At 34.5% G+C, this 12,480-nt stretch overlaps 1 protein-coding gene across 1 annotated transcript; it reads right to left on the bottom strand.

Moving 5' to 3' along the window:
• Nucleotides 1-3,407: 3,407 nt before the first annotated feature.
• LOC18435159 (E3 ubiquitin-protein ligase SINA-like 10) lies at nucleotides 3,408-12,458 on the bottom strand. The gene is made up of 2 exons (XM_011625416.3): nucleotides 12,051-12,458; nucleotides 3,408-4,572 (listed from the first exon to the last, which is right to left on the bottom strand). The coding sequence occupies exons 1-2, from the start codon at nucleotides 12,228-12,230 to the stop codon at nucleotides 3,910-3,912; spliced, it is 843 nt and encodes a 280-aa protein (XP_011623718.1). The 5' UTR covers nucleotides 12,231-12,458; the 3' UTR covers nucleotides 3,408-3,909.
• Nucleotides 12,459-12,480: the final 22 nt, after the last annotated feature.

Here is a 12,480-nt window from a genome sequence, read left to right as displayed (position 1 = left end):
ATTAATAAATATATTATTACTTATAAATAAGTATTAAAAGAAAAACAGAAAAGGAATAATGTCTTTGTTTTTTCCATTTATCAATATAAGTATTATCGGTTAATTAATTTTCTATTTTTTTTTTTGCATTCTTAAGTAAAAATAATTCATATTACATAATTTCTATTACCTCAAAAGCAGACTCTCTTCCCAGATTGACCACTGAATGTCCAATCCAATCAAGAGGTGAATATGTTTTGAAGTCTTTCAAGTTTTATAAAATCCTTCGGTATGAGAATTGGTCAGAGGTGGCCACCATTTTGTTTGGGATTTAAGGAGCGTACTGCGGCCTCCTCGCGATCCACACTAACAAAAGCAAAATACAGGAATTAATTTTTGGGGTTGTGTAGATGGTCAAAATTACTTGGAACCACTCGATGTGAAATTTGATAGTTTGGATGTACTATAAAGTTCAAAAAAATTTATTTTGAAGGTTGAGCTTAATCAATGAAATAATTGCAGCCACTAAATTTCACATCTAATATCTAATGGTCAAGATTAATGTAATCACATTGTACTAAAGGTAGGTAGTCTCATTTTATACTTTTCAATTTTTTTAAATTTTTTTCAAGAATACCCCAATTTTGTATTCTCTAGGCATCCTCGACAATACTTTTGAGTTTGGATAAAAGTACTATTAATCCCAAAATTATTTTCACAACCCAAGTACAGCAGTCCGACATTTTTTTAAACCAAAATACCCTATTGCCATGTTTTTCACTCTCTTTCAACTACTGTTAGGTGTCACGTTATGGAAAGTTTTATGTGGGGTATTTTGTTTTAAAAGAATAAACTTAGGGGTAGTTGAAAAGAAAATTATTCTGGGGCTGTAATATTGAGAAAGAAGATGCGCACAAATTGGGAGGTTTTCTATGACGTTTTTCACTTTGCTTTGACAAATGAATAATTTTTTAAAAAGTGATTTTTACACTTATTTTCCTTACTATGAGATGTATTTTTGAAGGAGACTATAATAAAAATAAGGCAAGTTGACTAATGCTCGGAAACTCATTATTTTTTAAGAGCCCGTTTATATAAGGGGGAATTAGGAATCTTAGATATTTGAAATTCAAAAAAATCTATAGATTTTCAATATCAAGGATTTTTGTCATGGATTCCTCAAATCTGGATAAACTACACAAAATTTATGGATTCCTTCTCTTTTATGCCCATTTTTTTTTTGGTAACAAAACTTGATACAATTTTTCTCTCTAAAATTTTTATATACTCTCTCTCTAAAACTCAAAATTTAGGATAATGTATCCATAAAATTTTTGAGATAGTTTCTCTCTCTAAAATTTGATATGGTTTGTCTCTCTAAAATTTAATATAAATTCTATCCAAATTTTAAAATTTGAAATTGTCTATCTAAAAATTTTGAGATAATTTCTCTCTCTAAAATTTTTAGGTACTTTACTCTCTCTAAAATTTAATATAGTTTATCTTTCTAAAATTTCAAGATGCTCTTTTTCTAAAACTTAAAACTTTAGATAGTTCTCCTCTTCAATAATTTTGAGATAGTTTCTCTCTTAAAGCATTTTTAAGTAGTTTCTCTCTCTAAAATATGATATAGTTTTTTGCTCAAATTTTAAGATATTTTTTCTTTCTAAAAGCTAAAATTTGAAATAATTTCTTTCTAAAATTTTTTTGATAGTTTATTTTTCTAAAATTTTTTATGTACTTTCTCTTTCTAAAATTTTGAGATGTTTTATCTCTCTTAAATTTTAAGATGTTTTCTCTCTCTAAAATTTTGAAATAATTTATCTTTAAAATTTGATATAGTCTATGTAAACTTTGATATACTTTATATATCTAAAGTTTAAAATTTGAGATACTTTATCTCTCTAAAACTTAAATTTTGAGATAGTTTCTCTCTCTAATTTTTTTGAGATAGCTCTCTCTAAAAATTTTATGTACTTTATCTATTTAAAATTTGATATAATTTATTGCCTGAAAATTTTAATATACTTTGTCTCTCTAAAACATAAAATTTGCGATAGTTTATCTCTCCAAAAATTTTGAGATAATTTCGCTCTCTAAATTTTTTTAGTAGTTTCTCTCTCTAAAATTTGATATAATTTCTATTTCTAAAATTTTAATATATTTTCTCTTTCTAAAATTCAAAATTCGAGATAGTTTATCTATAAAACTCAAAATTGGAGATAGTTTTTTTTGGCCATTTCTCTTTCTAAAATTTATAATAGTTTCTCTAAAAGATTAAGAATACTTTCTCTCTATAGTTTTAAGAATACTTTATCTCTCCAAAACTTAATATTTGATAGAATTTCTCCCTCTAATTTTTTTTGAAATAGTTTATGTTTCTAAAACTTTTTAAGTACTCTCTCTAAAATTTGATATAATTTCTCTCTCTAAAAATTAAACTATGAGATTGTTTCTCTCTCTAAAAATTTTAAAACAATTTCTCTAAAAAATTGAGATAGCTTCTCTCTAAAAATTTGCATCTACTTTCTCTCTCTAAAAATTTTTAGTACTTTTTCTCTCTAAAATTTTAATATATTTTATCTCTAAAAGTTAAAATTTGAAACAGTTTCTCTCTTTAAAATTTTGCGATAATTCATCTCTCTAAAAAAATTGGTACTCTCTCTTTAAAATTTTAACATATTTTATCTCTCTAAAATTTTAACATACTTTTTCTATCTAAAAGTTAAAATTTGAGATAGTTTTTCTCACTAAAAATTTTGAGATAGTTTCTCTTTAAAAAATTTAGGTACTTTCTTTCTCTAAAATTTTTATACCTGCCAAATGCTCTATATGTTTCGGGTCGAGGGAGCCAATGAGTGAAATCCATGGGCCTTAGAAATGTAAAAAAACAGGTTTTGGTATAGAAATAAAATCTTGAAAAAGTAAGTGTTATTTTCATGATTTTGATTTTTTTGATTTTAAGTATCCTAGTCATTAAACAATCCAAACGGTAGATTTTGACAATATCCAAATATTAGAGGAAAATTATACAATGGGACCATTTACTTTAATACAAAGCAGTTTTATATCAAATTTCAATCATATGGTTGTGAATGTGTCATTGGTTAGACTCAAAATTCAAAAAAATAAATTCTTGAACCATATGACACTCCTAGCCATCAGCTGACATCAATGAATGGTAGCAATTGTGACATCTTTGTAATAAAGATAAATGGCCCCATAGTATACAATCCTTTTTATAATGGAAAGGTACAACGTGAAAAATACTATGCGACCTGATCACAATTTCCTTGAACCATATGATGTGAAGTCTGATAACTATTCATCTCCATGTAATAAATAAAAATGGTTTTATTGTATACTTTTCTATAGAAAAATAATGAAAAATGGAATCCACATTGTAACAATCGAGAATATACAGTATATAAATAAAAACTATAACGCACAAAACCTGTGATACATTTACATGTATATTTACAAGTGAATAGGTTTGTAGATCACATCACAAGACTAATGTACAGATACAAATTATGCAATTACATTATTGAACGGTTAACGTGAGGGACGGTTATACATCAAGAAACTGGTTAACGTGAGGGACAAACTTGCAGAGAGTGGTCTGCATGAGAGAGAGAGATAGAGAGAGAGTTTTTCCAAAACTCGTCTTTACAAAGCAGTTTGCCAATACCATGAGCATCTGCACGTATGATGGTTGGTGATTGATTGAGGGAGTTTTCGAAGTTTTTTCTCACACAGACCAGCTTACCAACCCATGTCTGTACATACGAGAGACGGCTCAAAGTTTGCCCTCATATAAATCAGGTCACCAAGCCCAAATCTGTGCACACGCATGAGAATGTGGTGGAGAGAGAGAGAGAGAGAGAGACTTTTCTTTTCTGTTGCCAATCGTACTCCAAACTCTCAAGCCTAAACCCCACTATCTTTCCCATTACTCAAACTCCATATACAGACCTCCAACTTGAGCTGCCCCTTATTACAATATGCCTCCAAAGGAATCACAAGGAAATCCATTAGACCGTTGTCCCTCTGCCTTTCACTTCTCGGAAAAGACTCCAACTTCAAACACCTACGACCGCTTCTAACAGTCAAACCATACCCATACTCCTCCTCCAAAGAGCTCGGCCCAAAACCCATGACCGAAAACACATTCCCCACACACTCGACCCTATTATCCAAGATAAACAAGAGACCATTCTCCCCATTAAGAACGTAGATAGGCTCTTCTTTATCCAATAGCAGAGTGAACCACTCACCATATCTAAAGAACCTCGCAGAAGCCTTATGCTCACCGTTAAAATGGAAGGAGAGGTGCAAGCTCGACCCACGAAAGACACAATTTGCAACTGGGCAACTGTATGGCAAATGGGGGCAATTCTCTTCATGGACATTTCTATGAGAGAAGCTGATCATCTCAGTGCAACCATAGCATGCATACTTGCAAAGGATTTTCATGGAGTCTATGACCTTCTCAATGGCCAGGCATCTGTTGTTGATTGGTTTGAAACAGGAGTGGCATGAGTTCTGAAGCTTATGACGACATGGGGAGCATGCAATGTGCCCATTCTCACACTAAGTTACCAAAGATTCAGGTCAAATCACAAGTTTGAGACCTTTGGAATGTTACTCATACATATGAGCGTGTAAACATGCATACAAGGACACATGCGAGCATTCACTCATACATACATACATATACACATGTATATACACCTTACATACATACAATATACACGTAGCTCACACATCTATAATTGATAGGCAGAAAAAAATTGCATATCTGTACTATGAATAAGCAAACTTATCACCAACCATCAATCATCAAAAACAATTTGCACTCCATGATGTAGATTTATTCTTTATCGCACCCAGTATAGAACAATCCATTTTCCATATCATGGTCAGAGGAATCTTTTTAGAACCAAAAACAATATACACCTCAAAATTTTATCGAAAGATGTAATTTTGGTGCTGGAAATTCCTAGGATGGCTGGAAAGTCTATTTTAACCACTAATTATGAAATTTAAAATTAAAAAAAATGTGCAGATCAAGCAAATCTAAATAGAACCATGGAGATCACTTTGTAGAGCCCAATAGCGAAATGAATAAGATGCTTGCAAAAGACTTGAGGTCCTTCACCCACTCCCATTTATTATACAGATAAAAAATTTGCAGTGATGTCCACCATGATCTCCTACTTAAAAGTAGAGATCATGGAAAGCATCCACTACAGTCATCATTCATCATCATCATAACCTTTCTCCAATTAATTGGGGTTGGTTACACAAATCTTGGTACGTCATTCTGCTCTATTTAAGGCCATACCCTCAGTGAGGCCATAAGTTCCTATATCTTTTCGGACTATTTCCAACCACGTCCTTTTGGGTCTACCCCTTACCCTTTTCAATCCTTCCACTTGAACTAACTTGCACCTCCTAATAAGCCCTGTATTGGGTCGACGCCACACATTGCTAGCCCATCTAAGTATAATATCTCTCATCTTATTGCCTATTGGTGCCACATCTAAACTTTTATGAATGGATTCATTTTGGATTCTATTGCTTCTTGTCTTGCCACTCATCCATCTCAACATCCTCATCTTCGCTACACGTATTTTATGGGTATATTATTTTTTGTCCGCCCAACATTCTGCCTCATAAAGCAAAGCTGGTCTCACAACCGTCTTATAGAACTTACCCTTCAACTTCAGTGGCCTGCTGCGATCTCATAAAATTCCAGTTGCACATCTCCACTTTGCCCACCTGGCTCTAATTCTATATGCGACATCTTCCTCAACCTCTCCCATTTCCTGGATTATCGACCCCAGGTATCGAAAGTGCGGTCTATTTTGTATTTCCTAACCATCAATCTTAACTATTTTCTCTTCTCTACTCCTATTACTACTAAACTTACATTCCATACACTCTGTCTTAGTCCGACTAATTTTAAAACCTTCAGATTCTAGAGCATCCCTCCAAAGTTGTAACTTTGTGTTGACGCCATTTCAGGTCTCATCGATCAAAACTATGTCATCTACGAATAATATGCATCACGGTACCTCATCCTGCAGGTCCTAGTTAAGCCGTCCATAATTAAGACAAAGAGGCACTGGCTCAATGCTAACGCTTGATGTAGACTTATTGTCATTGAAAACTCACTCGTCTCACCACTAGTTGTTTGCACACTAGTTAGCGCTCCATCGCACATATCTCTCACCAAGTCGATGTAGTGTCTGGAGACGCATTTCTTTTCCAACACCCTCCAAATCAAATCTTGCGGTACTCTATCATATGCTTTTTCTAGGTTAATAAAGTCAATGTGGAGGTCTTTTCCCTTCACCCTAAACTTCTAAATCAGTTGTCCATGTAGGAAAATAGCCTCGATTGTTGACCTTCTTGGTATAAAACCAAATTGGTTTTCAGATACACTCGTTTCATGCCTTAGTCGTTGCTCAATCACTATCTCCCAGAACTTCATAGTATGGCTCATTAGCTTGATCCCTCGATAGTTTACACAATTTTGTATGTCTCCTTTGTTCTTATAAATAGGTGTACCACAATACTTTTCCTCCATTCGTTTGACATTTTCTTTGTTCTCAGCACCTTGTTGAATAGCTTCATCATCCAATCAATGCCATGCACTTTCAAACCTCTATCGGGATACCATCTGGTCTTAAAGCCTTTCCTATCTTCATCATTTTCAAAGCTTCTTTCACTTCTGACATCCTAATCCTACGAATGTATCTATGACCTCCACCCTCATTTATACCAACAATTCCTTCTATCGCTATTTTCCCATTGTGTTCGTCATTTAATAATTTTTTAAAATAAACTCTCTAAGTTTTCGTTGTCTTTGTCATCCTTCACCAAGACCCTTAGATCCCTACACTTTTCTCTCTTATTTTGCTAATTTGAAGACATCTTTTTCACTTTCTCATGTTCTCAGTTTATTGTATAGATTAGCATATGCCTTAATTTTCGCTTTACTTACTATTTGTTCAACGTTGTCTTAGCATTTTTATATTCTTCTAAGTTTTGATCATTTCTATTACACTGCCGAGTTCTATAACATGATCGTTTTTAGCTAATGACCTTCTGGACCTCATCACTCCACCACCAAGTTTCCTTATCGGAATTTCTTTTTCCTTTAGATTCTCTTAAAACTTCATTTGCCATTTTCTTGATACAGTCAGCCATCTCATTCCAAATTACATTGACATTATGTTCAGAGTTCCATTTTCCTTTTTCAACTAATTTTCTTATTTTTCTTCTTCAACTAATTTATTTTTAAATAAGTCTATTTTCTCATTTTTTTAAATTCCACCACCTAGTTCTTGGACACTCATTACTTTCATCCCTTCTCTTCCATGCCTTTAAGCAAATGTCCATAACCACGAGCCTATGTTGGGTAGTCAAACTCTCTCCTGGGATAACCTTGCAGCCTTTACATGATGGTCGATCTACCTTCTTAACTAAGAAGAAGTCTATTTGGCTTTTATGCGATCCACTTTTATAGCTAGTAAATGTTCATCTCGCTTTTTAAAGTAAATGTTTGCTATTGCTAGGTCGTAGGCCATAGCAAAGTCTAGAATAGTCTCACCCATCTCATTTCTTTGCCTAAACCCATATCCCCCAAGTACCCCTTTATATCCTCTACTATTCGTCCTTACATAGCCATTTAAGTCCCTTCCTAAAAAGGTTCTCTCTCCATTTGGTATGTTGGACTATTCCATCTATCTCCTCCCAAAATTGTCTCTTAATTCTATCATCTAACCCTACTTATGGTGCTTAAACACTAATTATGTTAATCATCTCTTGCCCTTATACAAGTTTAATTAATAGGAACCTATCACCTATTCTTTTGACATTAACTACTTTATCTTTTAAATCTTTGTCTACTATTATGCCTACGCCATTTCTATTATTATCCTTTCTTGTATACCAAAGTTTATACCCATCATTGTCTTTTCCACTATAGTCATCATTGTCTTTCCCAAAAGTTCCCAAAGAAAAGAAGCCAGGAAGCCAACAGAACATGGAGTCATTAAAGTTGCCAAACTATGACAAGTTTTGAGTATCTCATCTTCTGAAAATGGATTTTCCATCTAAATATTGCCTCTAGCTATGTGGAGGAAAAAAGAGAGACCAAGTTTCATACTGAACCACAATGAAATCCTTGTCACATTCAGAATATGCACCTTCCTTTTCCTATTGCCCCAGATAAACTTTGGAATGTTAACTGGTTAAACAATATTCTTTCTTGTACAAAAATAGAAATCCTACCTCAGGTCCTTCATTCTGACCAACTTTCTTGCACCTGGTATTCCATTGGAAGTTATTCTTCAGCCCTATACTTTGAGTCTCCTTCCCTCACTGCGATGACGTCACCTCTTATCTTCACTCTTGAAATTCCCCTAGTCCTCCAATAGACAAAGCAGCTTTCACCTCAATATTCTAAGCATGTCCTCATTCCCAACCTTTGATATTCTATCACCATTTGGAGCAAACCAGATTACTCATGGTGTTCCAATGCATTTTAGCCTCAATGGGTGTGGTCTGTGCCACCTTAGGCCTGGGCAGTCTTAATACTCAAAGGAACATCAAATGGGGTTTAAAGGCAATATAGAAAAGTTCCAAATAGTTCAAGTTTCATAGCCAGGAAGATGTTTCAGAGAATACTGCACAAATTATACAGCATATGATTAAGGACACAAATGACTTGTGAAATGCCTCTTGAATTGCTAATCCAATGATTAGGTCCAACATTAAGAAACAAATCGCCAAATGTCAAACTGATGCCACAATGTAGATTACCAGTAGCAAGTAAAGTTCATGCAAAGTAACTTTCATTTGCCTTCACCACATAGAACTTCTGATGACAAATGCCCACAGACTAAGTGGACCTGAAATTTCGATAGATTAGAAACTTAAAAACTTTCAATGTGTAACACAAGTCAATATTTGTAATGAACAAAGACCACAAAAGAAAACCACAGCACAAAATTGGTCAAAAGATTGGCAAACTCTGAAGAGGCATAGGTTGAACTTGCACAACAACATTTGATATTTGATGTATAACATATTACCCCTTAACTGCATAGTTTCACCCATGTCTGTTTGACATGATTAGATAACACATGGATGTAATTTGCACTTCAAAACTGTTATGCAGTAAACTTGTTGAATTCAATTTTTAGTGATTGGATGTATTCCACACTGCAAAACCGATATGGCTTTTTGACATGACATGGATGATATTCGTTTCTTTAGTCAAAGGCTCAGGAACAGAATTGTTCACTATAAAGCGACCCTCTCTTGCAATCTTCCAAGGCTTGGACCTTTGAGATTAAAACCATCTTAAGTTCATAGATGCCAAAACTCAGAAAGCTTCCCCTGCGGAGTAAAAAACTAGGAGGTAATAAAGGTATCTGGCCTTACTTAAGTGACTTAAAGTATTACTTTCTGGTTTGCATTCTTTGTTTTTGCCGATGATATTCTGCAATTAGCACATTTTCTACCGGGTCGCCTCAAAAGTCTATTTAAAGAAGAACAGGAAGAACTTTCACTGTTTCCAAAGACTGTGCAACTATGGTTTGCTCTTTATCTTTCTTCTTTTTAATTTCTCTTCAGCCTTCTCTTTACTTAAAACTTGTCACCCTTTAATCTAAGGTTTCCTTTTACTTACTCTCATCACCCAGTTTTGGCATGCCATCAAAGAGATGGCTTGAGGACCCAAAAGTCTGAAACCCATCCTTTGTACCTCCAGGATCAAGATCCTGAAAATATATAAGCAAATAAATAATTAAAAAGGGAGATCTGGAGCCTAAAAAATGGCGCATCTTGAAAGCCATCTCAATATCAGATACAGCCCATCCATTTCAGTTGATGCAAGATTCATCACAATTGCACCGTTTTAGGAGAGACAAATCCAGTTTTAGGGGTGGAAATGGATTTACAAGTATTTAGAGGAGGAGGAGGAGGGGAAGGCGGTGCAGAGGGTTTTAGTAAGAGCGGGGCCAAGCCATTTACTTTTCCATTCTTAGAACCTTCAAACTAAGTTCCTTAAAGTTTCTAAGTTCTTGGAGGGTGGAAAATATCTTTAAGTCAAACATGAGACCTTAACTTCAAATCTTGGAAGTTGACCTCTGGCAAAGCTGATCCAATGAACTGTTGTGAAGGAATCTTTTAATTTGACTTGTTACTATCTTTTGGGGGCACAATAACTTTCTAGTCCATTTAAGAGATTTTAGTAGCCTTGAAATTCAAAAATCATAAAATTCAAGGGATATTCACTGCTAGGTCACCACCTATGTTTCAAACTTATAAAATAGCTTTTCTCAAGGCTCTTGTAGATGCTAGCTTTTGGCAGAACCAAACAACATTTTAACTTAATTTTTCATGTGAGCACTCTTTTTCCTAGGTTCATGCTTTTTACACAAACTAGAAGAATATAGAAGGTCTATAGGCTTTAGCTGAGGGTGGGGCTCATGCATGCACCAAAACACACAAACACACTACCAATGCTTCTGTTTTCGCTATTCAAAAGAAAAAAAGAAGAACAATAGTTATGATTGGTCCCAATGAAACTCGGTTCAGTAGGTGTAAATTAGATATCACCTTCTTTCCCAAATGAATGCGATATTTTACAAAGGATAAACCCCATTTTATAACTAGAGTTATAAATGGGGTGGGTCAGGTCAGGCCCAAACGTGACAGAGCAAGTGGGTGGGGGTGGGGGTGGACCTGGACCTGGTCAGGTCCAAGTCAATACGGATTGAATATGAACAATGTGGAAATAGAGGAGATGGAGTCCTAGGTTGCCTAGAAGGATGTTCATCCTACTTAGGGTCATTGACAAGAGAAAAAAAAATGGTACACTGCATAAATTTTCTATCAGAATGTTCATTAAGGTTTTCTAGCATCGCGAGGAGGAGTAACTCATTAGTCATGTCTTCTTTGTTTGAGCATTGCAGTTTGATGTTCGTTGTTACCATCAATATTTGACTACTCAGACGACACCCTCAATCAGCCGAGTAACTCAGGCTTGGCAGTGTGCCTTGCCTAAGCCCCCCACCCCCAACTAGGTGGAAACAGCAGTTGATTAAAAATAATTAGAACATATTTATACTAGATCAAATATTTGATTAAATCAATTATTACTGAATTATTATTAGTTTTCTAATTTTTCTAAGGTTTTGTGATTTTAATTTATATTTCGTTTTGATAAAATGATATTTAACCAGTTTATGTTTTTTTTCTTTTTGAAACTTTTTTCTGCTTTCCTCTTGTCTATCCATTTCTATATTTTTTTCCTGAATTTTAGCAAAATTTCCAGATTTTTTATTATTCTTTTGATTTTGCTCTTTCCTGGCTTGGCATAGACTCAGGCAAATTGATTAGGAGTTTGGGACTAGCCGAAAGTAACAAAGCCAGGTTAGTGGCCGAGTTCTGCGGCTGAGCAGTCTAAAACCTTCATTACCATTGTCCAGTTGGCGCTCTAGGTAAGATCTCTATGATTGCATATGTTCCTTTTGTTGTACCTCAAACACAATTGACAATAAAACTATATATGTGAGCTATTAAAATATTAAAAACATAAGAAACTTGTTATTTTTGTTGTTGTTGTTGTTGTTGCTATTGTTGCTGATAAGCACAAGAAATCTAATATTAGTACAGTAGAGTTTGTGGAAAAACATTATAAAAACTGAGAACTCAACAGAATATATAGTGCACAGAAGTGATTCTTTTGAAAGGTGTAGTGTACAGAAGTGATGAACTGATACTATCGCAATATGTTATGGTCCCCTTTGGGCATAACAATCTATGAGCAACCTGAGGTGCTTAATAAATTTTTTTTTTTTTTAATATGTGGGATGATTGGTATTGTTAATAGCATATAGAACTTCTAATTGGGATTCTAAGCCATCAAGTTAGAAAACAATGGTATTGCTGACTTGCAAGTACACATACTAAGTATATTGTATTGTAACAGAAGATCATATTACATAGCAGTGTTAAATTCAAGACAGTAAAGATGTCTGGTTTGATACCTGGTAAACGTGTCCAGATAAGGGGTCCATGCAAATGGCACAATCAAAGATATCAGGGTCGATTGTTACAGATATAGGTTTGCTGCTAATGAATTGGTCTTCAGTTTCTTTTGAAATTTCTGAGAGCCTCCTCTTCCTTGGGAATGGCTCGCTAGCCACCTCCATGGAGAATTTCACCATTTCCTTCGCCTAGGGCAAAGTGATTCTTTCTCTTCTCCACAGCCCCTCTCTGTAAAATTGGGGGCACTCTCTATTTCTCTCTTCTCAAGGAGCACGCTCTGCAGAGTCAGAGCTCTCTTAGCATTTCTAGAAATTGGCAGAAATCCTTTCTTCTCTCTCTAATCAGCAACGCGGAAGGATTATTACTGGGATGGGGTTTCCCTAGGTTTTAAATCTATCTTAAAACTAGTTTTTAATCCAAAAATTGGAT

Source organism: Amborella trichopoda, chromosome 13 (assembly GCF_054954075.1).
Source record: "Amborella trichopoda isolate Santa Cruz 75 chromosome 13, AtrichopodaSantaCruz75HAP2 v2.0, whole genome shotgun sequence".
In the NCBI taxonomy this organism is placed as follows: domain Eukaryota; kingdom Viridiplantae; phylum Streptophyta; class Magnoliopsida; order Amborellales; family Amborellaceae; genus Amborella; species Amborella trichopoda.
Note: the sequence above shows the minus strand (reverse complement) of the source record. Positions and strands in the feature narration are given on the sequence as shown.

Excerpts from the sequence above, each read along its gene's own strand:
- LOC18435159 (XM_011625416.3), bottom strand. The coding sequence starts at position 12,230 with ATGGTGAAATTCTCCATGGAGGTGGCTAGCGAGCCATTCCCAAGGAAG. Across the intron at positions 4,573-12,050 it reads TATCTGGACACGTTTACCAG|TGTGAGAATGGGCACATTGC; the intron begins GTATCAAACCAG and ends TTGGTAACTTAG.